This window comes from Hyperolius riggenbachi, chromosome 2, assembly GCF_040937935.1.
Source record: "Hyperolius riggenbachi isolate aHypRig1 chromosome 2, aHypRig1.pri, whole genome shotgun sequence".
NCBI classification, from domain to species: Eukaryota; Metazoa; Chordata; class Amphibia; order Anura; family Hyperoliidae; genus Hyperolius; species Hyperolius riggenbachi.
In genome coordinates, this window is record NC_090647.1 from 215896785 (window position 1) to 215922699 (window position 25915).

General features: G+C 42.8%; 1 protein-coding gene across 3 annotated transcripts in view; it reads left to right on the forward strand.

The window, feature by feature from the left end:
* Positions 1-1184: 1184 nt before the first annotated feature.
* TUBGCP5 (tubulin gamma complex component 5) overlaps positions 1185-25915 on the forward strand; it is a 53665-nt gene continuing 28934 nt past the window's right edge. Inside the window, exons 1-11 of one of the 3 annotated variants that reach the window (XM_068268125.1) lie at positions 1185-1490; positions 4202-4255; positions 4385-4493; positions 8804-8900; positions 10198-10274; positions 13475-13601; positions 14715-14832; positions 18127-18216; positions 20921-21014; positions 22559-22805; positions 22898-23100. In XM_068268125.1, coding sequence (XP_068124226.1) covers positions 1357-1490; positions 4202-4255; positions 4385-4493; positions 8804-8900; positions 10198-10274; positions 13475-13601; positions 14715-14832; positions 18127-18216; positions 20921-21014; positions 22559-22805; positions 22898-23100 — 1350 coding nt within the window. In that variant the 5' untranslated portion in view covers positions 1185-1356. Of the gene's footprint in view, positions 1491-4201; positions 4256-4384; positions 4494-8803; positions 8901-10194; positions 10275-13474; positions 13602-14714; positions 14833-18126; positions 18217-20920; positions 21015-22558; positions 22806-22897; positions 23101-25915 lie in introns of all 3 variants that reach the window. The other 2 variants (XM_068268124.1, XM_068268126.1) reach the window with 2 other exon arrangements.

The following is a 25915-nucleotide window of genomic DNA, read 5'->3' on the forward strand; positions in this document are numbered from 1 at the left end:
CACTTGTGAATGGGGGCTCACAGAGACCCACAGAGGTGAAGCCACAACTCTGCTGCCGGGGCAGCATGCGGATGCTCTGCCGTGATCGAGGGACTCGTAGGCTGCCTGACCTACACTACGGCTCCGGAGCAACCAGACGCCGCCGGAGACATGCGGCTGCCCTGCCGCCATCTGAGGACTTGGAGCTCCTTATCGAGAGGACGCTACATTGCCGCTGCCAGGCACCATCGCAGGGACATGCGGACCACTCCACCGCCGCGGCCCAGAGGGGATTGGTGCACCTCTGATGGACTGTCTTTGAGATGAGGCGGTCAGTGGTGGGGAAGGAAGGCACTGGGGATCGTGCACATGCCTGACTTGCAAGGCATGATTGCACCAGCAGCTGAGCGGCCGCCGCCACCTACGTGGAGGGACCATAGGCCCAAGCACTGCTCTACTTCGCCCTGCCCCTGATCCACCACCGCAGCTACCAGGAAGCCACTCGGGCACATGCAGGACTCCTCCACATCTGTCCAGGCCGCAGGGGATATTTCATCAATCCCTGGTGGCACATCACCGCTGCCCTACCCAGGTGAGCCTGATATCCTCGCTGTGCCCCCATCTCTGTCTCCTAGAGGGAAATAACTTTTCTTTACAGCGAGGCTGCATGATTTATGAAATTAGTCTAGAAGTCCACTTTAAAGAGGAACAGCGACCAAGGTTTGAACCCTCTCCCAATCAGTGATCCCTCCTTTCCCACTAAAATCTATACAATTTCTTGAATGGTTCATCAGGTGGGTCTGTATGGCTGCAATTGGGGTGAAACCCTTCCCACAGGGTGTTGTGATGTCATGACCATGGTCCTGACAGTTTACCGTCTGTGAACCTCGCAGCATTGTGGGAAATAAGCAATGTCTTTAATTATATTATTTTCACTATAGTTCCGCTTCAAATGTGGGGTATCAAAATAAAGCAGGTTATGAAGATTGTAAAACATTTTTGTGTTATTTCTTTCTTAATAAATAGGTCCCCTAGTAGTAGCAACACAAAACAGAACGTGTTTTCTGTGGAAATGACCTATATATTTTTTTGCCAACGGAAGCATCAATTCTACATTTCTGCTGTTCACATTTCCTTTTTAGCCAGTAGATGGCAGCAGAGTTTCAGTTACCAATCCGCAGACTTTTTCCATGCTTGACCTCATCAAACATGGCTGCTTCCGCTTTGCGCGTCCTTTCATATTTACGTCATTTTGCTGTGTACAAATGGGATTATTCTTCCAGTAGTGTAGGTGTTAATTGCTCTCTGTACTCGGATTGGGCTGTCGGCGTGCAATGGTTGGCGGGGTGACGGTTGTGCAGCTGTGAATGAAGGAACATGGCGCACTGGACTCACTTTGAGAAGGAGCAGGAGAAGGATGTGAAGAAGCTGATCTCCTGCCTAAGCCACCTGCAGGATGAGAGTGACAACAACTTCCAGCTGGCCCTGCAGTATGCCTGGTCCAATTTCAGGTCTGAGCCTCAGTGCTGATGCTGTGTTTCTGCAGGACTATGAGTATAATGGCCAGCATGAACTGTCAACACTGCCTGGGCACACTGGGCAGTGTACAGTGTATGGTAGATATAGGCTCGCATAATGCCTGGTACAGCTTTGCTGTGCGGAGTTTTGGGTCGATAGTGCAGTGGTTTACTACAGGTGTAATGGCAACTAGTACTGTCCTACATCACCAACGAGCGCTGGCTTTCTAAGAGGTAAAATTAGCCTCTTTTCACCACAATAATCTTCCCCTCTTGAATGCCTGAAACTAACCTTCTGATACATAATACCTGTCCTCTGTCTAAATAAGGGCTCTTTCACACATGCTTTACAATGCACTGCATGTGAGGTAGGTTGGTTGCATTTTAGCAGTAATCAGCACAAATTAAGCTTATAAGATCACTTCCAGGAACATTTTATCTATTGTGAACAGTAACATGAAAATGGTACTACATGCATGTTGCACACAATGTGCGATGTGTCATAATGGACGGCACCTCACAGACATGTGAAAGTGCCCTTACGCTAACCTCCCCCACTCTTGATGCCCAACATTATCCACTACCCCTCTCGGGCGCCTAACACTAACCTCCACCCCTGCCTGATGAAAACAGACTTTCCTCTTTCCTCTAAGCTACCCGACTTCCTCCCCCCCCCCCCCCCCCCCAACATTGCATTGCTAATTTCGATAATGCACATTTGCCGATTGATGTGCATCACTAATTGTCATTGCACCGGCGTGTGAGTATTGCCATCAGGTAGAGGGTGTCATGGGCAATGTGTGTAACACAGCAAAATGTGGTGGCAAATAGAGGAACACGTTGAAAACAGCGCAGGAGGTTTGGGTGCAACCAGCTCCACCATAGACCGTAATAAGAATTACAGCTATAGCGGCGCACAGTGAGTAACTTCAGCGCTGTCAGAAGACAAAACTGAAGTTACTTTTAAAACACTGTTATTCGCCCGCCAGCAATAGCTGGCAGTCGAATTAGATTGTTTCCTACCATCCGTGTAGACCTGGAGGGGGAATAGACTTGTGCAGGAGCAGGGTAAGCTGCATATCTGCTGTATCTTGCGCCCAAGTCTCCTGGCGGCGATTTCATACGTACGCAATAGAGATTTGATCTTGAATTCTCTTTCCCATTTACCCACTTCAATTCTATAATTAGCTGTGCTAAAAACTTTTTTTTTTATTTTTTTATAGGCTAAAGTATAACTGCAATTAAAAACCTTTCTCATTAAGGTTCGCCCAGTGAAGAGATGTTCTTTCCCCTCAAGTGCAAATACTGTATCTGTTAAAGGACCACTATCACAAAAATCCTATAATTTAAAGAGACTCTGTAACAAAACTTTCTTCCTTATTTCTTCTATCCTATAAGTTCCTATACCTGTTCTAATGTGCTCTGTCTAACTGCAGCCTTTCCTATTTGCACAGTGGCTGTATGATCTAATCTTCTCTCCTCTGTCGGTTCAGTCGGGCTGAGACTGGAATGTGTGGAATGTGCAGGGCTGCTTGTGATTGGCTAGAAGCTATACACACCCTCTCCAGCCCCCCTGCACACTCTGTATGACTCACACACGCGGCTCTTTTTTGGCATATCACTTGCTATGTCTTTTGTTTGTAAACACTGGATAAAAATGGCAATTACAAGCCAGGATTACAGCAGGGAGAGGCAGAAACAGCACAGAGGGGCCCAGGAGAACATAATGAATAGAATGGTATGCTTTTTATTGTAAGGATTTTAGAGTAAAGATTCTCTTTAAAATACATGTAAACGCATACAAATAAGAAGGGCATTTCATCCAGAGTAAAATGAGATGTACATTACTTTTTTTCCTATGTTATCATTTACAGTAGGTAGTAAAAATCTGACAGAACTAACAGTTTTTAGACTAGCCCATCTCCTCATGGGGGATTCTCAGGATTTGTTTAATTTCAAGAGCATTTAGTGAATGGCAGTTGCTCTGTCCAACTGCCAAAAAATGTGCCGCAAGCAGGGAGGTTGGCCATCATCTTTGTATAAATCCTTTTCAGGGAATGTCTTCATAACGAATAAAAGCCTTGCTGAGAATCCCCTATGGAGAGATCAAAACCTGTCACTTCTGTCAGATTTCTACTAATTAATGTAAGTGACAGCAACATAGGAGAAAAGGAATGTAATGCTCATTTTACTCTGGAAGAAACATACTTATTATTTGTATACGCTTGCATGTGTATTACATTTTACAATTTTTTGCGATAGTGATCCTTTGATAACAAAATCTACAAGAAATTAAATATTCTTCTAGCAGTTGGTAAAAAATGTATAGGAACGTGTGTTACCTTCAGCATGAAGTGTTGTGCAATGAACAAGAAGTACTAGGGTAGGGCTTTTTAAAATTTGATTTGATGCATGTTGATGGGCGTCCTTGGTTAAGTCTGTATGACTGCAGGGAATCGTGTAATACTTGGTAGTGTGGAGAATATAAAGAAGGTTTCCTTCTGTCTCATCTGGAATTCTCAGCTGTTTCCCTGGCTGTAGGTAGGTGGGCATGGGATGTTGATGGAAAGATCTCATCCCTGCATGTCAGTCACTGTTCCAGTATCCATTTGAAAATGTCATAACAGGATTGGGTGGATTCATCTGCAATTGTACATGTGATGACATGAACCCTGATTTCTTTTTGTTTCTTTTTTCATTTGCAGATTTCATCGGTACCTTGATGTAAGCAGTCATCAGATTGACAGGACATTAGATGGGTAATTCTTGCTATGTCCATTTTTCCTTGCTGTGATGATCAATATTTCTGAGTTTATTGAAAATTGCATTCAACTATGGTAGTCATGCATTCTTTTTACAAGTTGTATCCTCTGTGTTTTGTTTGTTAGGATCTATGAAAAGTTTGTGATTCATTCTGATCTGAGTAAAGCAGAGAGCTGGAAAAGGCTGACTGAGGAGTTCTTAGACCTTCCTCTTCCTAACACTGAGGGGACAAAGGTATTGTTTTGCCCACCTTATTAATATATCTCACAATGTTAGAATATGACAGTGACTGAAGACCCTCTTATCTATATTCCACAGTGCTGTATAATAATACGTTAGCACTGTAAATTAACAATAATCACATTATATTCCCGTGTTGTTTAAAGCTGATAACCAGGAACTGCCATTTATATTCGCTTGTATAGTATGATATTTTTAAAGCACACCTGACCTGATGTAAAGCTACCTAAGACAAGCACAGAGGTATGTTGATGCTGGAGTCCACAAATATCTGTGTGTTGTTTGTTCCTCTCCTCATTCACCCCAACTTAACCACCCCATAACTAACCCCTCCCCAGGTCTTCTTGACAAATGTGACTTTGGGCTAATTTTTAGAGGGAAGGAGGCCGGCTTGCAGCGATATTTCCTATCGCTCTCCCATTCCCTATTCTTCCTCTCCCCCTAACTGGAGTGAATAGGGTGGGTAAGGCAATGGGCAGGAACATTGTGTCAAGTCTGCCTTTTCCTGTTTGAAAATGTAACTATAGCCAAAGGTTGGATGTTTCAAGTAGTGATTAAAGGGAACTAGGAAAGAAACAGATAACTCGGAGAGGTATTTGGTTCCAGCTTGAACATGCCTCTGTGTTTCCCTTTAAAGAGACCCTTAAGCCAGAAAAAAAAGATTTTTACTCACCTGGGGCTTCTACCAGCCCCCTGCAGCAGTCCTGTGCCCTCGCAGCCACTCACTAATCCTCTGGTTCCCCCGCTGCCAGCTAGTTTCGTCTTTACCGACAGGACTGGCCATGCGTAGCTTTTTCCGCATTCCTGATTGTAATTAGCGCTATTGCGGCCAGCAACATGTACACAAATGCGCGTTGCCGCATTACGAACGCATAGATATGCGGCAACGCATATTTTTGTACGCGTTGCGGCCCGCAATAGCGCTAATTGCAGTCGGGAATGCGGAAAAAGCTACGCGTGGCCAGTCCTGATGGGCCTGTCGGCAAAAACGAAACTAGCTGGCAGCGGGGGACCAGAGGACTAGTGAGTGGCTGCGAGGGCACAGGACTGCTGCAGGGGGATGGTAGAAGCCCCAGGTGAGTAAAACTAATTTTTTTTTTTCTGACTTAAAGGGGAACTGAAGAGAGAGGTATATGGTGGCTGCCATGTTTATTTCCTTTTCAGCAATACCAGTTGCCTGGCAGTCCTGCTGATCCTCTGCCTCTAATACTATTAGCCATAGCCCCTGAACAAGCATGCAGCAGATCAGGTGTTTCAGACTTTAAAGTCAGATCTGACAAGACTAGCTGCATGCTTGTTTCTGGTGTTATTCAGATACTACTGCAAAGAAATAGACCAGCAGGGCTGCCAGGCAACTGGTATTGATTAAAAGGAAATAAATATGGCAGCCTCCGTATACCTCTTACTTCAGTTCCTCTTTAAGGTTCACTTTAAAGGGAACCTAAACTGAGAAGGATAGGGATTTTTCCTGTTTAAGTAATACCAGTTGCCTTACTCTCCTGCTGATTCTGTCTCTATAATACTTTTTTTTTGCCACAGCCCCTCAACAAGCATGCAGATCAGGTGCTCTGACTGAAGTCAGACTGGATTAGCTGCATGCTTGTTTCAGGTGTGTGATTCAGCCACTACTGCAGCAAAGAGATCTGCATGACTGCCAGGCAACTGGTATTGTTTAAAAAGAAACATCCATATTACACTCAGTTAAGGTTCCCTTTAAATATATTTGCCTTGGGTCAGATGTCCTTTAGAGGAAATCCAAGGTCAAATATACATGTTAAACTTACTTACTTGGCGCTTCTTTTATTGCCTAGAAAGCTGTGTGGTCGCACGGTGCAGTTCCGTTTCTCTCCTGGACCACGCTGTCATGTCCAGCTGGGTTGTGGTCTTCTGCGTGGGCATATCGCGGGCCTCTCGTGATCACGCATCTGTTGCTGGGAGTGTTCTGTGCATGAGCAGCACATAAAAATTCTGTACTACGCATGCATAGAACTCTGCTGGAGCACAGTCACGCGAGGTGTGCGGCATGCTACGCATATACACAGCAGACCACATCCCAGCCCGGGGTCCACCATCTTATGGACATGACAGTGGGACCCAGGAGAAGAATAAGACTGCAGTGAGAGACAACACAGACTTCTAGGTGCTGGAAGAATAGACTTATAAACTTCCGATTTGTGCACCATTAGTGCAAATAGAATGTTTATATAAATGTCCATTCTGCCGAAATGCATGCTCTGTCTATTAGGGTGCATACACACATCCAATTTTGATTGGCCAATTATTGACTAATTTTACCACTTCCATGTAGTATGAGGGTCAAAAGATATTGAATACTATGAGCAGATTGAGTTAATAAACCCTCACACTACATGGAGGTGGTAAAATTGGTCAATGATTGGCCAATCAAAATTGGATGTGTGTATGCACCCTAAGTGTGTGTCCCTTGTATGAACAGCCCAGCTATTGACTGACCCTGTGTCAGATACTTCCACTTTCCACTGACTGTCTTGTCAGACAATTCCACCTTCAATCTTACTGCATGGGCCAGTGGTGCTACTATCTTAGTTTATCTTCAGGTACTATAGTATAACTTTTGCCTGACATTGAACTTCAGTAGACAGTATAACTTATGCCTAAGTAGTACTATTTACTCCACGCTCCTTCCCAGTTTTTACTTTTTTTTTTTTTTTTTTTTTTTTTTTATTTATATTAATAGCTGGTGGAACACTTTGCAGTTAACATTAATTGGTAACTGGTAAGTAGCATGATTGGGATGCTGTAAACAGTTTACACCCAGAGAGGTTGGGTTTGTCTGAAATGAAGATGGAGAAAGGTAGAGCACTCTGAAATGCTGCATGGGAAAATGTTGCTACGATTAAGGACCATCGGTCCAAAACATGTCAGTTACCTGGCTGTGTGGATTTTAACCTGAGCTAATAAAAGTTGGACTATCTTTTTGCTACGGACATTGTGCAGAATTTCTCTGCATTTCCGGAAAATTTTGAAAGTAACATTCCTCAACATAAATCTGCAAAGAATTTGTGTAATTTCAAACTACTAATTAAAACTTAAGAGATTCCAGAGAAATCTGTTTACTGTACTTAAAGAGGAACTTCAGCCTAAACAAAAATACTGTCATTAAAGGGGTTCTGTGGGGGTGTGCTGAGGGTAAAAACAGACACTTACCTGGGGCTTCTATCAGCCCCCTGTAGCAGTCATGTCCCACACTGTCGTCCTCCGGTCTGCTGTTCCCTCGCCTGCCGGCACTAGGCAATTGTTCGTCTAACACAGACGAATAATGTGTGCTCCCGTTCGCGTCATCGGAATCTTACTGCGCAGGCGCGGTACGAAGGTTTGCTTCCGATGACGCGAGCGGAAGCTAGCAGGCGCGCGGCCGCAGTTGGAAAGCATGCTGCGCTAGACCAGAGCCGACGGCGTGGGACATGACTGCTACAGGGGACTGTTAGAAGCCCCAGGTAAGTGTCTGTTTTTACCCTCAGAACCCCTTTAAATTACATTAGTTATGTTAATTAAAATAGATGGGTATAATCTCTTACCGACCCCATTTTAAAAGAACAGGCAAATGTTTGTAATTTCATGAGGGCAGCTATCTTTTTGGTTGAAAGGAGGTGACGGAGCATGAGACTCAGTTCCAACTGTCCTGTGTCCTGATCACTCCTCCCAGCTGCTAGGCAACGAGAACAACATCAGAAATCCCATCATGCTTTGCACAGCATCAGGTGAAAAATGCCTGGGCAGTTTTCTTTGACGGGGTCGGAGCTTAGCTAAAAATGCAGCTAAAATGAGGCTTTGGTAAGAAAATCAAAGTTCTGATGCTGGGAAACTGTTAAAGAAGCACCAAGCCTTTTCAGTGCTGCTGAGTACTGGTAGTCTTTTTTTTTTTTTTTTTTTTTTTTTTTTTTTTTTTTTTTTTTTAGTCTGGAGGTTCACTTTAACTTCAAAGGCCTAAAGCAGATATTGGATGGGTGTGATCTTCGGTCCATCAGTTTGCGCTGCTTTAAAATGGACATGATTCTGCAGTGGAACTCAGTTCAAGGACTGAACACTTCTAAATAGTCTTGCCTGTGAACAAAGCTTGTTGCCACATCTACAAATGCAACTTAAAGTTATTATATATTTTACATAGTGCAGGAACTTTTTTTTGGGAAATTAAAGTTGCACAGATGGGTGTAGTTTAAGTATATCAAGATAACACGTTGGTACAGGAGAAGGAGGTTACATCATTTCTTGGAACAATACAGTATATCATTTGTTTAACCTTTTATTTGGTTTTTTTCCCCTAGACCGATGCCCATTATGCCGTACTGTCTCTTCTACTTTGCTTATCTGATTCACCATCTAAAAATGATTATGTTGAAAAGCCAAGACAAAAACAAACAGGTGAATTTTCTCATTTCCAAATTGACGAAGTTGACTTTGTATACCGTAAGACTTTGTATAACTGATTTGCATTCATAAATCTGACCCAAGTACTCTATCTGGAATCATTAACCTACCCAGAGAATGACAAAAAAGGCCACTTATGTCTCTGGCTGCAAGTGAATCGCTCAGGGATCGACTATTGTGTGACCAGCCTGACAGTCCTGTTTCATAATTTGTACTTAGTCTGTAAGGTGGCAAATTCTCACCCCTTATTTATCGTACAATGCTGCTTCATATGTAATATGACTCGACATACATAACATATAACATTTACGTGTACCACAGATAGACTTATTTTAGATTTGATTTGTGAGAATCCGTTCAGTTTGCCAACGTGCAGAAAAATACTGAATGAGAGTTAATTCAGACCATTAGATTCTCATGCTACATTTGTCTTGATAATTGTAGGTGATCTGATGCTCAGATGAGATCTGATAGTATATGGGGGGGGGGGGGGGGGGGTTAGGCACAGGATTGGACGTCACGTGGGTAAGTACATCGTGGAAAATGCAAGAGTGTTGGACAGAAAAATACAAGCTGCATGCCATCTATCATCTGCAAATTGCGCTATTTTAGAAGTACCGTGTTTATTACTTACTTAATTCCAGAGTAAATATTGTTTGTTTTAGATGTAATAACCTGAAATGATTTGTAATTTTTAGTTTTTACTCGTTAATCAGGATAAAATATGAATTCATATACCGTATATACTCTCATATAAGTTGACCCACGTATAAGCCGAGATACCCACTTTTCCATCATAAATCAGGAAAAAGTGATTGTCTCGTGTGTAAGCCCCCTCCTCAGTATAGCCCCCATCCCATTGCTAGATGTGCCCCAAGGATGATACAGCTGTGTCTCAAGATGCCACTAGATGGCATCATAGATATGAGACACAGCGATTGCCACACAGAAAGAATACCCAATCATTGCACCGCTGACACGCGGCTTGCACGCTCCGCTTCACAAGCCGGGGGACACAGGTAATCTTAAGCAGCGCACTCTGCACACCATGTGGGGTTTGGGGGGCACAGACACAGCAGGGAACCAGCTGGCAAGAGCAGGATTAATAGTGCACAATCCTTATGCTCCTCCACCAGTAACAAAACCTGCTGCACCATCAGTTCTGCTCCACTGACTCGCATATAAGCCGAGGGGGTTAACATTTCAGCACATTTTTATACGCAGTATTTTTATATACAGTAATGCTGTGTTGATTTTTTTTTTTATTATTTTTTTTTTTTTTATATAGAAGAGAAGGAACCTTTTGACTGGGGGAAATACTTAAGGGAAGGTGAAGACTTTGGGTTAAGTCCTGATGAAGTTACTCCGGTAAGACCACCTATGCTCAATTCTGGGATATTCATTAGCGTTAAGATAGACCTATGCAGCTTTATTATAGCCCGATATGCCAAGCTGACCAATCCCTTTTCAATTCAAATTCAGTCGATTCCTACCCCTTACTGACAACTTAATCTCAATAGATTTCAACAGAAATGTATTGAGTATTGATCGCCCTGTAAGCGTTGCACTCCACAATTCAGCTCAGCAATATGCAATCATTGGTCCCCCACTGCTCCTCTTTACTTGAGGTTAATAAGCTGTCAATTTTGATTTAAAGTAAATTGATTCAATAATAATTGGATATTTGGGGGGCAGTAGATGTCTGGCAGATTTAATCAGCGTAATCTAATTGGCCAGAAAAATCAATATGTCTGTGCCTAGTTTTATTCAAAGTGGACCTTTAATCAGGATGAAATAAAAATGTAGATACTTACCTCAGTAGCGGGAAACCTTTGGATGGTCCAGAGACTTCCCCGATCGTCCTGTGCCCCTGTTGCATGACAGTAAAGTCGAATATTGCTCGTGAATCTACTCCCCTTAATGTGAGAATGCAGCTGCACTGCGCAGGCACAAAAGATAGCTTGTGCAGTAGCGTGGAGATGCTCATGCACAGCTTTTTTTCTCTCTACAATGAAGAGTCGGCACCACCCAAGTAGTTTATAGTTCTTTTATTTTGTGGGCTGCAATGACAGACCGCTGTTTCGGGCACTAGGCCCTTTTTCAAATTGCAATAGTAGTGATGAGTGAACAACCTACAAATGCACCTTTAAATACATGTCCCACAGGGTGTCGACCAATTGGACACACCGTGGGTGGGTCTAAGAGACGGGCCTGATGGAGAACTGCTAAGCTTAAAACAGCTTGTGCATAATGATGCTAAATGGCTACGTCAACACCCACCTATCACATCATTGGCTGAGCCTCCGTCCCTCCTGCGCTCTAACAGCCGCCATGTGAATGCGACTATAATTCCGCATAGCGCATCATCACCATGCGCCAGCGTCACGCCGTTGCGACCATAATAACGCATCCCCAGCGTAGTATCTCAAGATCATAGAGTGCCTGGCGCATAACATGGAACTAACGTCCCAGAAGCGCAATGACGCATGTGATGCGACGTTATGGTCGCACCGGCGTGACGCTGGCGCATGGTGATGATGCGCTATGCGAAAGTATAGTCGCATTCACACGGGGGCTGTTAGAGCGCAGGAGGGACGGAGGCTCAGCCAATGATGTGACAGGTGGGTGTTGACGTTGCCATTTAGCATCATTATGCACAAGCTGTTTTAAGCTTAGCAGTTCCCCATCAGGTCCGTTTCTTAGCCCCTCCCACAGTGTGTCTGAGTGGTCGACACCCTGTGGGACATGTATTTAAAGGTGCACTTGTATGTTGTTAACTCGTCACGGCTATTGCAATTTGAAACAGCGGTCTGTCATTGCAGCCCACAAAATAAGTTATAAACTACTTGGGTGGTACCAACTTTTCATTGAAGAAACTGAGTGTACTCCTGTCCTGGGGACACAGGAGTAGGAGTCAGGGCACGCCAACTTGTCCAGTGGGTGCTCCTTCAACCTATTGTGTATACAGCTTTTTTTCTCTATGCACAAATGGTTCCTTATTACTGTGCAGACACAAAAGCATTGGCGCCTGTGCAGTGCAGCCTCGCTCGTACACTGGATGGAGAGAGCCCCAGACAGCGACTGGAGTCATGGAGGATCGGGGGAAGTCTCTGGACCATCCAGAGGCTTCCCTCTACTGTTTTTTTCCCCTCCTGATAACAGGAGTGCTTTAATATTTTATTTTACATTTCAAAACCTTGCTTAATGGATTATGATTGCTGTTTCAGCATTAATATGTCTTTTCCAAGTAATTCCTTAGATGTGCATAATTTTTACAGCACAAAGCCAAAGCAAATAAAGCCTACCTGCTGTTATTTGTAGCTACCAGACCCCTCGGGGTCATCAGTACTATACTTTTTAGATGTGATATCAGAAATTCTGTTCCTGGGACCCTTCTTTGTCATACTACTGAGATGCAGCTCTATGCACGTTGCATTGTGCTGTGTTTCCACAGGTCGATGCACTACACATGCGTTTGTATGGCATGTTTACATCTCTGCATTGTAACAGACTGCAGTATCCAAGTGTACTTAATACAGTGCAATTCTACATGCTATGCAAAAAGTGTGTGTTTTGCATTATGCCTGTATTGCACAATGCTCATAGTGTGAACTTAGCCTAAGGAAAAGCATGTATTTGGAAGCCGCACATAATCTGATATGAAAACAGGAAGAGGAGACGGTTAGCATCACTGCAAAAGGCAAAGGCTGCGGGTGACAGTGAATGGCAGTGTGCTCTGAGACAAACAAAAAGATGGTTGAGCTGCAAATGGAATCACAGAAGTCCAGCATTACTGCAAGTTGGAGTATCAATAGTCAATTTATTCAAATAATGCGCCGCAGGGTGCGAAACGGAAGTTAGGCTTTCCCCCTACACCCACCGGCTACCGTCCATCTCTTGCAGGTATGTCCATGATGTACTGTGTTGTATGACCCTTGTATTACTGGAATAAATGGACTATTGATGCCCCAGCTTGCAGCAGTGGCGGGATTCTGTCACTCTTATTCTCATCTGCTATGAGCAAGCTGTGCTGTCAGTCAACACAATGTAGGGGCTGGAACAGGAACATGCACATAATTTTCATTACTATAAGATGTAGCAGTTTTCCAGTCAGTGGCGTAGCTAAGGAGCTGTGGGCCCCAATGCAAGTTTTACAATGGGGCCCCCAAGCACTTTATACATAACAATTGATACGGCGCACCAAAACCTGCCAAGGACCACCGCAATGCCAGAGGTGCAAGAAGAGGATGGGGAACAGTTTGTTAGTGATCACCACTATTCAAAGTATCTATAGAAGTGATTATTACCAGCACAGGACCAATAGACAGCTAATACTATAGTTGAGGGAGGGCTCTTCGGGGCCCCTCTGGCCCAAGGGACCCAATGCGGTGGTTACCTCTGCACCCCCTATTGCTACGCCCCTATTTCCAGTGCTAGGAAAGCAGAAAAGTATTCATTAAATGTAGTAAATTCAGCATCTTTTCAAATTCATGTTTTACTTAAATCCTTGAAATAAAGTGGCCTGCAATGTGGCCAGATGTTGGTGTATTCATTTATTACTCTTTCAGGAATGGTCTGATATGAGTGAGGAAGATGAGGAAACACTTAGCAGGGAGGACTCTGGAATCCAAGTTGACAGAACACCACAGGATGATGCTGACAAGAAAAGTGCTCCCCCTGTAGTGTCATGGAAAGGTAAAGATGCACAAAGACCTTGAAAGTCATCAGACATTCAGGTGCAATGCACCCACCATTAGGGCTGCCTGACTTGGCCAAGTGTTCATATCTCTCTGTTAGGGGATCAGGTATCAGGTAAAACTGTAAGCTGAAAAAAATGGTTACTAATAACATAAAGTTAAATCAAATAAGTTGTACACGTCGAATATCATAAATTATTATTTTTTTGGATTCAGGGCTTTGGAGTTGGAGCAATTTTTGGGTACCTGGAGTCAGGGCCGGTTGTTTCATAAACGCCGGAGTTGGAGTCGGAAGATTTTTGTGCCCACTCCATAGCCCTGCAAAGGGCTGTGGAGCTGGAGTCGGAGCAATTTTGGGTTCCTGGAGTCGGAGTAGAGTTCATAAACTGAGGAGTCAGAGTCAGATGATTTTTGTACCGACTCCACAGTCCTGGTTGGATTTACAATGACCTTTTAAGGGTACCATGTCTTGTTAATCTAGCACATCACGTTTCCCTTTATAGAAACCCACAGCAAGAGAGTAAGAGATTAAAATCAGGAGGAAAAACTTAATTGGGCTCTTTGTTAGAGAGAATTTCCACTTTTGTCCAGAAGAACTCAAGGCTTTCAATTCAGCTCTAAATAATTTGTGGATTATTAAAAAAAAAACAAAAAAAAAAACATGATTACAGCAGGATTACGTTGCTCTTATATGCACAAAAAATATATCGTTTTAAAGACTGGAGTTTCCAGTTAACTGCCAGTAAGTAGATTGGCCAAGCTAGTGAAATAAGTCTTGCCCTAGGAAGCTAAGTTGGGAATTTGGGGACATTGTCACATGAGGAGTACTCACTCCGTGTTCTGTTTAGGAAATGCTTAGCTAGCTGCAGATGATGAAAATGGGAAGACAGGTGCAAAAAGCCTTCTTCACCTTCAAACGTTATGGCAAATTTTAGAAAAAGTGAAATTTTCTCTTTGAAGTTCATGACACTTCACTAGCATTATGAGTTAAAATATTTCTAATTAGAAGACCAGATTCTTTCATAGTAACCAGATATGCAATCTTGCCATTAAGAATGCCATGTGTTTTTGCTACAGAATAGGAATCTGATTATGAACTCTTTTATTGCAGTTGGTGAACCAGATGCCCGTACTTGGCTGGAACAGCATGTTGTTCATCAGTATTGGACATCCAGGACTAGTCGGTTTTCAAACAGTATACATTTGCATTCTAATCTGGCAGCTGTTTGGTATGCAACATTTTACTTACCGCTATTCAAAGTTTAACTTTCTTCCCTATTTGTACAGAAATACAGGCACTCAAATATACATTAATTTAATGGCCATTTTCAATTCTAGCAAGTCAATCCTAGTGATCTATAAATCTAGAGTCTTTTTTTACTGAAAGAAAGCTGACATTTGCATGCCACATTTGTGTTTTACAACCTCACACTCAAATCGGAACCTTCCTAGCTGGGAGCCTAAAAAGAAGGGGCGCGGAGGATTAGTGTAACATCCAGCAGAGGTGTAATCCTAGGGGACAAGTAGAGAAGTGGTCAGTTCTGCTGTATTTAAAGGCTCTTTTATTAACCTCAACACTCCATCAAACAAATTGTTGCAGCTGACAGCTTGCTTTTTCAGATAGTCCTTTATTAAAGCTGTATAGCTGCCACTAAGGGCCCGTTTCCTCTAGTGCGGAAACTGCCGCGATTCCGCAGGGTTTCCCCGCACATGAATCGCACGGGGAAACTCTGCCATAGAGGAGAATGGCGCCGCCGGCCGAATCGCTTGCCCTAGTGATTTGGCCGGAACCCCCCGCAGAATTTGCTCGGGAGGCTGCGATTCCCATAGCAGTGCATGGCTCGGCTCATGGGATTCGCCTGCGAATCCAGTGCCGGCGCGCGTCTCGCAGACGCACGCCGCACTCGTGGAAACGAGCCCTAAGTGTAAATGAATCAGGACCAAGCAGGTTATATAGAAACAGCTAATTGACTCAGCAATCAGCTTGAAGTATGTACTTTACCAATGGGAAGACAGCCCAGCGAGAGCAGACCTGCTGGGAGACAGAGGAGCAGCAGAGACCAATAGCAGCCATCTGGCTGTAGACTGAAGCTGGCATGTCTTCTTTCATTTTCCTCTGCATCACCAGTGCGCATCCGTGCCACGCTAGCCAAATAAACAGAAAGCAGGGAGAACAACCATCAGATTGCCCACAAATGGGCAGAACTCCGGCGTGTAGCACTGCATCGAATGACACTCACTGGTGGGTGGATCTGTCCCCATGGAAACGAAACACCAGTGTAATATAAAAGCAAACAAAGAAGTCAGTAGACTATAAGGATTGGCCTCAATTCACTAAGCTTATCTCCTGTCTTTAATAACTCTTCTAGAGTTGTTACCATGGGGATAAGGCATGTAGTATTCAGGAAACATTTTACTTCAGGCAAACCTAAAGTTAACTCTTCTGTCTTTAAGTTAACTCTTTAATCCTTAAAATAACTCCAGAGTTAAAGACAGGCTGTTCATTAACTGCGTGTGAAAATAACTACAGAGGAGGTAAATTAACTACAGAAGAGGTAACGTAAAGAATGAAGAGATGAGCTAACTCTCTCACTGTGTGGAGGTAAGTTTTCTCTTGCCTTATTATCTCCAGCATGATCTTAGTGAATTGAGGCCATTGACAATTGCATTAAGGACAACCCAGTGTCGCACATGCTGAAGAGGCAACATCCCACTGCAACGTCTAATGTTGCACCTAAACATTTTCTAACACTATGGCATGTATGAATAACCGCTCAATGACCTCTAAGACTGAAAAATCTAGTGCTGTATATCCCTTACACCATCAACCTCTCTGTCCACCACCCCCATGAAAGTAAGGAAGTAAGGAAAGCCCAATAATATAATAACATTAGTATTAATTAGTCATATGAAAATACAAAAGTGTAAATGTGCCACTTTCCTCACAACTGAATTGGAACAGCCCTCAATTTGAAAGGACATGCTAAAAGAGCAAAAGCAGAATGAGCAAATTACAGAAACCAAGGTCATAATCACGATTCAAACCCCCATTACCGGTAACTTTCAAATATTTTTAATCCAACTAGCCTCACATCCTAATAACTCTCTCCCTCTATCACGTGGACCTCTGCAATCATGTGGAACCCCATCTAAGATTTGTAACTGTGACACAGTGGCCTCAATTCACTAAGATCATGCTGGAGATAAGGCAAGAGAAAACTTACCTCCACACAGTGAGTTATTTTATCTCTTCATTCCTTCACACTGAGGCGCTATTCCTAATACTACAGATTCCCTGTTAAACCCTTATTTGCCTGATGAAGCGGGCTTGACCTGCGAAACACGTTGCATTTCCTTTGGGGTATCGTATAATAAATGTGCTTATTTATATAAAAACAGGACGTCTGGTCTGCTTTTTGGAGGCAAGCCCACCACTTCCTCCTAGCACTTTTAAAGTTTTATGAATTTTTATCCTGCTGGCGCCTCTGTACAAAACACAAAAATACATTGCGTCCACTCCTGGTGGATGGGAGTGCTATCTCCTTTTTCTCACCTCTACAGAGAGCGACTTCTTAGCCCTGAGTGAGGACAGGCTTTATCTCCTCACCTGCCTTTTATAGTGGTTACCTGGACGGTAACCCATGTTTGTGAGTATAATCATTCTCACTTTATCAATTTATCTTACTTCCCTAACATACTACACTATATTGGGCTCTCGGTTTTCCGTTTTAGTCTTCATTCCTTAAGTTACCTCCTCTGTAGTTAATTTACCTCCTCTGTAGTTAATTTACCTCCTCTGTAGTTAATTTACCTCCTCTGTAGTTAATTTACCTCCTCTGTAGTTAATTTACCTCCTCTGTAGTTAATTTACCTCCTCTGTAGTTAATTTACCTCCTCTGTAGTTAAGTTACCTTCTCTGTAGTTATTTTCACATGCAGTTAATAAACAGCATGTCTTTAACTCTGAGGTAAAATGTTTCCTGAATACGACATGCCTCATCACCATTGTGATAACTCTAAAAACGTTATTAAAGACAGGAGATAAGCTTAGTGAATCGAGGCCATCTTTCAAGGTAGAAAAATGTTGTGATGCAGCTTGAGAGGAATCCCTGGTCCGAATTGCTTACGTATGTGAACTACCTCTATCCTTCAACCTTTTGTGTTGTTTTGGCCCACATAGGCCAAGCGACAAGGGGCATTTCAAAAGATACACACAATCAGATTGGCTTACAAGGTCGGGAGCCAATGAAGTCGTCTCCTGACTGGCTCATGGAGCTCGGCTGTCATAGCGATGGCACAGCAAGTGACCTGCAGCGACAGGAGAGTGGCACGATCGGCGGTAGCTTTCAATTACCCCCTGGTGGAAGAGGTTAAATGGAAAAGGGGTGTGTTTTTTTTATATTTTCAATCTGAGTTACATTTTCAATGATGTCAGCTATTAAGTATATTAAATGATGCCTCACATAAACTTATAGATCTCAGTTGTAATGCAGTGTTGATGTACTTGCCATATTTCTGTTTTAGGGATCAACATTTGTACACCACTGATCCACTCTACACGCCTGATGAAAAAACATTTGTTACTGAAACGCAAGTGATTCGAGAGACACTCTGGTGAGTAAGTTGAGAAACGGTTGTTTTTAAAGCAAGTAACTGCTGAGTATCCTCAGTAGGGGTTATTAAGGAAAAGACACTGAAGCGAAAAACAAAAAAAATTATGATGAATTGGTTGTGTAGTACGGATATTTACTAGAACATTAGTAGCAAAGAAAATATTCTCATTTTTATGTTCCGTCATAGTGTTTTTTTATAACATTGCATCATTCTGTAATATTTGCAGTTTACACACTACTCAGCATTTTTTTTTTTTTAATTCTTTATTTTAGTGTTATATTAATATCTTAATACAATTTAGCATTTCAAGTTTCAGGAAAGCATACATTTGAACAAAGGTGATCTTCCAAAAATGTGAGACACTAGGAGACGCAGCTCCATTGCAGTAAATAAGAAATAGATACACCAAAGATAAGAAAAGGCTTAATGCTAAAATCCTGATTTGATCAGCTACTGTGGATTTTATTATGCATAAGAAATATAGCAATTAAGGAACAATACTTTTTAAACCTATAACTCAACGTCAGTTGGGCACAAACTTTGTGTGTCCTGGTTAGGTATGGCATGTCATCTCCTCGCCCCCCCCCCCCCCCCCCCATTTCATTCATGTATTTTGAAAAAGATCCTCCTTAGTCAACTCCAAGGAAACCCAGTGTCTTGGGATGCCACATCTTTTCATATCAGGTCAAGCCCTCCAGTACACTACTCAGCATTCTAAATGATTTTACAGAGCAGGCCAGTGAACTATTCACCTGTCCTCTGGAGAGAAAAATAAAATACAGTGACTGACAGTTGAGATAACAAGCTTCAGAAGACAGAGCTCTCTGCGACTTTGAAAGTCATGGAGCTCAATGTCTCTTTTGCATAGATAACTGGAGTTTCTTAACTCTTCCTGTACTTGAAGCAATATTAGACTTGCGTCTCTGCTCCTAATTATTCAGGGCTGTGGGGTCAGAGTCAGAGCAATTTTTGGGTACCTGGAGTCGGGAAAAAATACTAAGACTCCTAATGAATTTAAACTATAATTAAAATAGAAAATATGATAAAATGTTCTATTTCTCAGATAATAGTCATCATAAATAATTTATACATACAGTAATAGCCGTGCTTAGTCCACAGAAATGAAATAAACCAGTCAAAAAATAGTTACTTATGCTGCTTCAATAAAGCAGTCCCCGTATTTTTAAAGTCAGATATACATATCTGATTGTGACTGTACAGTATATATGTGTGCACAGAAATCTCTTTTATATATACTAAATAACATCTCTGCTGTAAGAATAAAGCCTGATGTGTAGCTGTGTCACTAATAGAGATGGTCAATGAGCTGGAAATAATTCTGCGCTGATGCGGGTTTATGCAAATGTATGCACTCCCTTTGCTGATGAAATCAAATAATTTGATATGTTAATAAAATTTGGTTTGATGACTACGAATTAAAGGGTACCTGAGATGGATGAAAAGAAAAGTTTTATACATACCTGGGGCTTCCTCCAGCCCCCTTCAGGCTAATCATTCCCTCGCTGTCCTCCTTGCCACCTGGATTTTTCTGCTATGAGTCTCGGTAATTCAGCCAGTCAGCGCAGTCCAGCTGCGTGCCTCTCCCACAGCCAGGAGCATTCTGCACCTGCGCAATAGTGCTGCACAGGTGTAGTAATCTCCCAGTGGCAGAGTGTGTGCGTGTGCAGAAGATCCAGGTTTTGGGGGAGGACAGCGAGGGACTGATTAGCCTGAAGGGGGCTAGAGGAAGCCCCATGTATGTATGAAACTTTAATTTCATCTGTCTCAGGTTTACTTTGTTACACAGTAGTACTATACTTTACATATGCACTCCCCACAGAGCTGCAGGGAATCCACTGAGAATGTTGTACACATTGAACACAGAGGTGTTGTCTATCACCCATAAACCTGGTTCAAATTGTACCTGAAGAATGTGTAATAGAGGAAGAATCTCCTCATTCTCCTGCAGAGTACCTGCACATCACTCTATGTACCCACAGTTGCATTGCCTAGGGCCTGATCCATGTTCAGATTGTGCATGAAGAATGTGTTATAGAGGAAGAGCATTCCTAAGCGTTGGCAGTTAAGAGATGCATTTCATGTTACATACTCTCAATCAACAAGATTGTAATATGCAAATTAGAGGAGTCTGAGTCAGTGGAATGCTAACCTGAGGAGTCGGAGTCGGTGGATTTTTGTACCGACTCCACAGCCCTGGTTTTATTTCTTAGCTGTACTACACATACAAATCATTATATCATAATTTTTTTTCCCTTCAGTGTCTCTTTAAGCTGTACATACAATTTCCTGTCCTACTAGCGTACTTGCTATTGGCATGCAACTTACATTAGATAATACTTCTGGAAAAATAAAGTGTAGGAGTTCCATTATTTCCACATACTCTTTCTGATCCATTGTTAGATTTAGCTTGTGATCCACTCCGGCACTATGCTGCGCTGCGTAATGGGGTATTATGCTTGTGCATGCATTGAGGGGTGGAGCTAGAGAGTGCACACCGGCTTGTGCCCCCCCCCCCAATGGTCTGCTAACATGGCTTTGTAAGAAAATGAAGCTAGAAATAAATTATATTATATTTCCAGCTGACATTTTGACTCACTGTATATCAACTTTTATCTAAAATGTCTCTTCTTTCTTAGTGTGGTTCATATTTTTTTTCCCTCCATAATTTTCTGTATGTTTTTAGGTTACTTTCCGGTGTTAAAAAGCTCTTCATCTTTCAGTTAAGTGATGGGAAGGTCACTGTGAGGAATGACATCGTTGTATCGCATGTGACACATGTATGTTAACCCGTTCTCTTATTTTTCCCATACAGTACAGCTAATTTAAACAATGCTTTACCAGTTAGGTTTCTTTTGAATTTCAACATCGGAGAAGAGAAATATAGTACAGAACTTTTATTGAAAGCTCTTTTCTTGAGACTTGACATTCAATTCTTAGTTGCGTGTGGTCCGGTATTAGTCATGAAGAGAATCCAAAGACATAACAACAAAAGTTGTTTAGGTATCACCTAAACAACTTTTGTTGTTATGTTTTTGGATTCAATTCTTAATGCAAGTCCTCTAAAGATTAAAGTGACCAATCAAAGGAAAACCTGAAATTTTGGATTGCATGCGTAAGCGTTCCAATCTTGCATGTTTGTTATTGTTTGTGTTCCTATGTAACAGAATTTCTTCTGCTGTCCCCATGAGAATTGAAGTAAATGCTAAACTTTTACAGTTGGGGATAGATATCCATACAAGATAGTTGTTACAGTGACCATTGTTAAACCTGGTTTTCCATTGCCTTTGGAGAAGTTCTCTTTATCTTTCTGCAGTTTCTCTGGTCAGAAAATGAGGGAAAGCCTCTCCAGTAGGCACATATAGCAAAACCTAAACTGAAAATAAACGCAACAGATAATTCTATGTGTAGTAGCAATGACATGTACAACTGTTCTGGTATCTCCTATTAGTTTATTGTAAGGGGTTACATTTTGACTGAGTGCACACCAGCCATATCAATTTGACTTGGTGCCATCAGCTCATAACAAAAAGAAATGATTAGCTTGGGAGCTTGAGGACACTCTTGCTGTCAGCATCGTGTGCACAGCCAGAAAAAGTATTTTCTTTCTGTTTACTTTTCAAGAGAGCCCAGGGCTACATTTGGCTGCAGTTCAAGTCCTTCATTTGCACGATTAAAGCTCTGAGAGACAATATCTAACTTGGCTTGGTACTATATATAACCATATTTGTCTTGGCATGCCACATGTGTTCAGGTACACCAGAGGAACTGTAGTGAAAAAAACATAATAAAATTGCTTATAGTTTACAATATTCATCTGTAGATTGTCAGTTTTTGCCCTTTTGTAAAATCTTTACTCTTCCTGATTTATATTCTGAAATGTATCACTGGTGGTGACATCTTTAGTTCTGCCAGGTGATCTGTATGAAATGTTCCTTACTGAGAGTTCTATGCACAGAGGAAGATATTGCTTGATATTTGGAAAAAGCTGCCATTTCCCACAGTGCAATGAGGTTCACAGACGGAAAACTGTCAGGACCATGGTCATGACCAGGGCTGTGGAGTCAATACAAAAATCATCCCATTCCAACTCTGACTCCTCAGTTTATGAAACCACCGACTCCAGGTACCCAAAATTGCTCCGACTCCTCCACTTAGACTCCTTAGTCTAATACTTACCGGGGCTGTGTATTTGGTACAAAAATCATCCGACTCCCGACTCCTCAGTTTATGAGACCACCAACTCCGATTCCAGGTACCCCAAATGTATTTAACACATGCATATTTATATCAAAATATTCCTAGCGTTTCTCCTCCTTTTCAGAACTGCCTTAGGTCTGTGCTTGAGCAAATAGCAGCATATGGACAAGTGGTATTCCGGCTGCAGAAGTTTATGGATGAAGTGACGGGTCACTGTTGTGAGAATCCGTTGCCAGGAACCCTTACAACTCCTAAGAAAGGTGCTGAAGCTCCATTCCGAACATACCAAGCCTTCATGTGGGCTTTGTATAAATACTTCATGAGCTTTAAAGCAGAGCTGACAGAGATCGAGAAGTGCATAATTAATAAAGGTAAAACACAGTTCTTACTTTTTTTTTTCATTCTGATTATTTATGTATAACTGTGTTCACTATAACCGTTATCTGACCACTTATCCACTCAGATGAAACGGTCACGCTGGCAATGGTTGTTGAGAAGCTCGCTCCTCGGTTGGCACAACTCAAAGTCCTGCACAAAGTTTTCAGCACTGGAATTGCTGAAGTTCCTCCGGATACCAGAAATGTTGTGAGAGCGTCTCATCTACTTAATACCTTATATAAAGCTATACTGGAGTATGATAATGTGGGAGAAGCTTCTGAAGAAACGGTAGGTAACTAACTTCTCATGTGAGTTATGTGACTATAGTTGCTGTTCAGGCAAAGATAGAAGAAACCTAAACCAAACTTTTCACTTAGGCCCTGTTTACACTTAATCAGTTGGTACACGTTTTTTGTTTTTCTTCTCCATAGCAGTGCATTGTGAAAAAGATTTCTGTTAAGACGCGTGAACTGTGCCATAGAAAACATGGGCATTACTTTGAAAATTAGTTGCCCTTTCAGTTATAACTGAGAGCAACTGATTAAAGGGAAGGTCCAAGCAAAAAAAAAAAAAACGAGTTTCACTTACCTAGGGCTTCTACCAGCCCCATGCAGCCATCCTGTGTCCTCGTAGTCACTCACTGCTGCTCCAGTCCCCCGCTGGCAGCTTTCTGACCTCGGAGGTCAGGGCCAAATTGCGTACATTTTTACACATTCCCGCTAGTGCAGGGACATTAACACATACATTTTTACCCATTAGTAGTGCAACGCGTAAATTTTTGTTCCTGCACTAGCTGGAATGCGTAAAAATGTATGCAATGTGGCCCTGACCTCCGAGGTCAGAAAGCTGCCAGCGGGGGACTGGAGCAACAGTGAGTGACTACGAGGGCACAGGATGGCTGCATGGGGCTGGTAGAAGCCACAGGTAAGTGAAACTCATTTTTTTTTTTTTTTTTTTTTTTTTTTTTGCTTGGACCTTCCCTTTAAGGCCCCGTTCACACTGCACGCGTTTCCAGCCGCGTTTTGGAAACGCGTGCAGGTGGCCGACACGCACGACATCAGACAGTGCATAGAGTGCACTGTCTGATGTTCACACTGCATGCTTCCGGACCTGTGCGGTCCGGGAACGCATGCTGCACACATTTTTTCCCAAAACACGTGGCTGTCCCATTCACTTTTCAGTGATGGGATCAGCCACGCAACGCATACAAACGCGGATGGCTTGCGTTCGTACGCGTTGCGTTCTGCATGCGTGGCCGTCTGCGTTTGTAATGTGAACGTGGCCTAAGGGCCTGTTTCCACTACACGCAGATTGGATGCAGAAAAACTGACTCCAATGAATGCCTATGGGCTTGTTTCCACTAAACGTGATTTTTCTGATGCAGATTTTCCCATAGGCATTCATTGGAGTCAGTTTTTCTGCATCAATTCTGCATCCAATCTGCATGTAGTGGAAACCGGCCCTAAGTGTAAACCTTACCTGGGACTTCTACCAGCCCCCTGCAGACGTCCAGTGCCCGCACCGTCACTCACCGATCCTCGGGTCCCACGCAGTGTTTTAAGTTCCGTCTTTCACTGACTGACCAGTCTGTAGCCACTGTGCCCTGGTTGCACGCATCCTCGATCATGCGCCTGTCGCCGGGAGAAAGATTTCTGAGTACTGTGTCTGTGCAGGATGCTTTGTGTGGGAAATAACGGCTTTTCCAACTGCCAAGCAAGCTGCATCTCCCTCTGGGTTGTTGAGAAGCTCGCTCCTTGGTTGGCACAACTCAAAGTCCTGCACAAAGTTATCAGCACTGGAATTGCTGAAGTTCCTCCGGATACCAGTAATGTTGTGAGAGCGTCTCATCAACTGCCAAGCAAGCTGCATCTCCCTCTGGGCATAGAACTCTCAGTAAAGAACATTTAGCACAGACCACATGCCAGTTCTAAGGATAGAATATCTAATAATAAGAATAAGGATAAGAATATCTAAGGATACCACCACCAGTGATCAGGGAGAGGGAAGATTTTACAAGAGGCTAACACTGACTAAATAATCTAAAAATTAATTTTGTAAAAATTAAGCAATTTTATTCATTTTGCTATTTTTACTACAGTTTCTTTTTAATTTGAATATGCAAAAGTACTAGTTATTTGGTATTGCAGGGCAATTTCTTTGCTGCTGTGAAAAAACAAGTGTTGGCTTTCATAGTTCTGGCAAACTGAAAGCTATAGTTCTGTCACAGCAGCATATTGTTGACCGGCACACAGCCTTACACAATAAGAATTTACTCACCTGGGAATGCAAAGACATTTTTACAAAGATCAGGTATTAAAGGCAGTAGTGTTACTGAGGCCCCTTTTACACTTGCGAGCTGTGTAGCCCTGCGTTATGCTTCCCCACTGCATCCCCGCCGCAAGGGCTGTGCAAGTCTACATAGACTTGCACACTTCACGCGATGCGACACGGTGCGCTGGAAGTATCAAAGTTGCCGTATTCCTGGCACAAAGTCTGCATTGTGTTACCGTATGAGCCGTGCCTACCGCATGGTTTATGGAGCAATGGAAGTCAATGGGCGATGCAGCTAGTGTGAACGACGGGAGTGTGGTGCGACGCACATGCACAGACTGACGGGAATCCCAGTGACATACTTCCTGCCCATAAGGGAGTACATCACAAGCCGGGGGGGGGGGTGACTATGCATATAACCTCGCTGCCACGGCATTGCACAGAGTCATATGAAGGCTCAGTGCAGTGCTTACACCACGTCGCATTGCAAACAGGTGTAAAACCTGCCTAAAAGCTAAAAGCAATACTGAAGCTAGCTGCAAAAAAAAAAAAAAAAAAAAAAATGCGTACAGGAAGGAGTGGCTGAATCCCACAGAGTTTTTCTGTCCCCTCGTTCCATTCTGTACCTTCTTAAATCCTTGGCAGGCTTTGGAAGTACTTGCGTCCCAGAGTGCTTCTTAAAACAGGCACATCCATACTGCGCATGTGTGCGTGCAGTAGAGATATACCTCATCTTTGGAAGTACTTGTCCCCATGGAGGGCGAAGGAGCCATTCGACCAAGCTGGTTGAACTTCACAAGGCCCCGGCAGTGGAAAGAGGGGACGTAGAGAG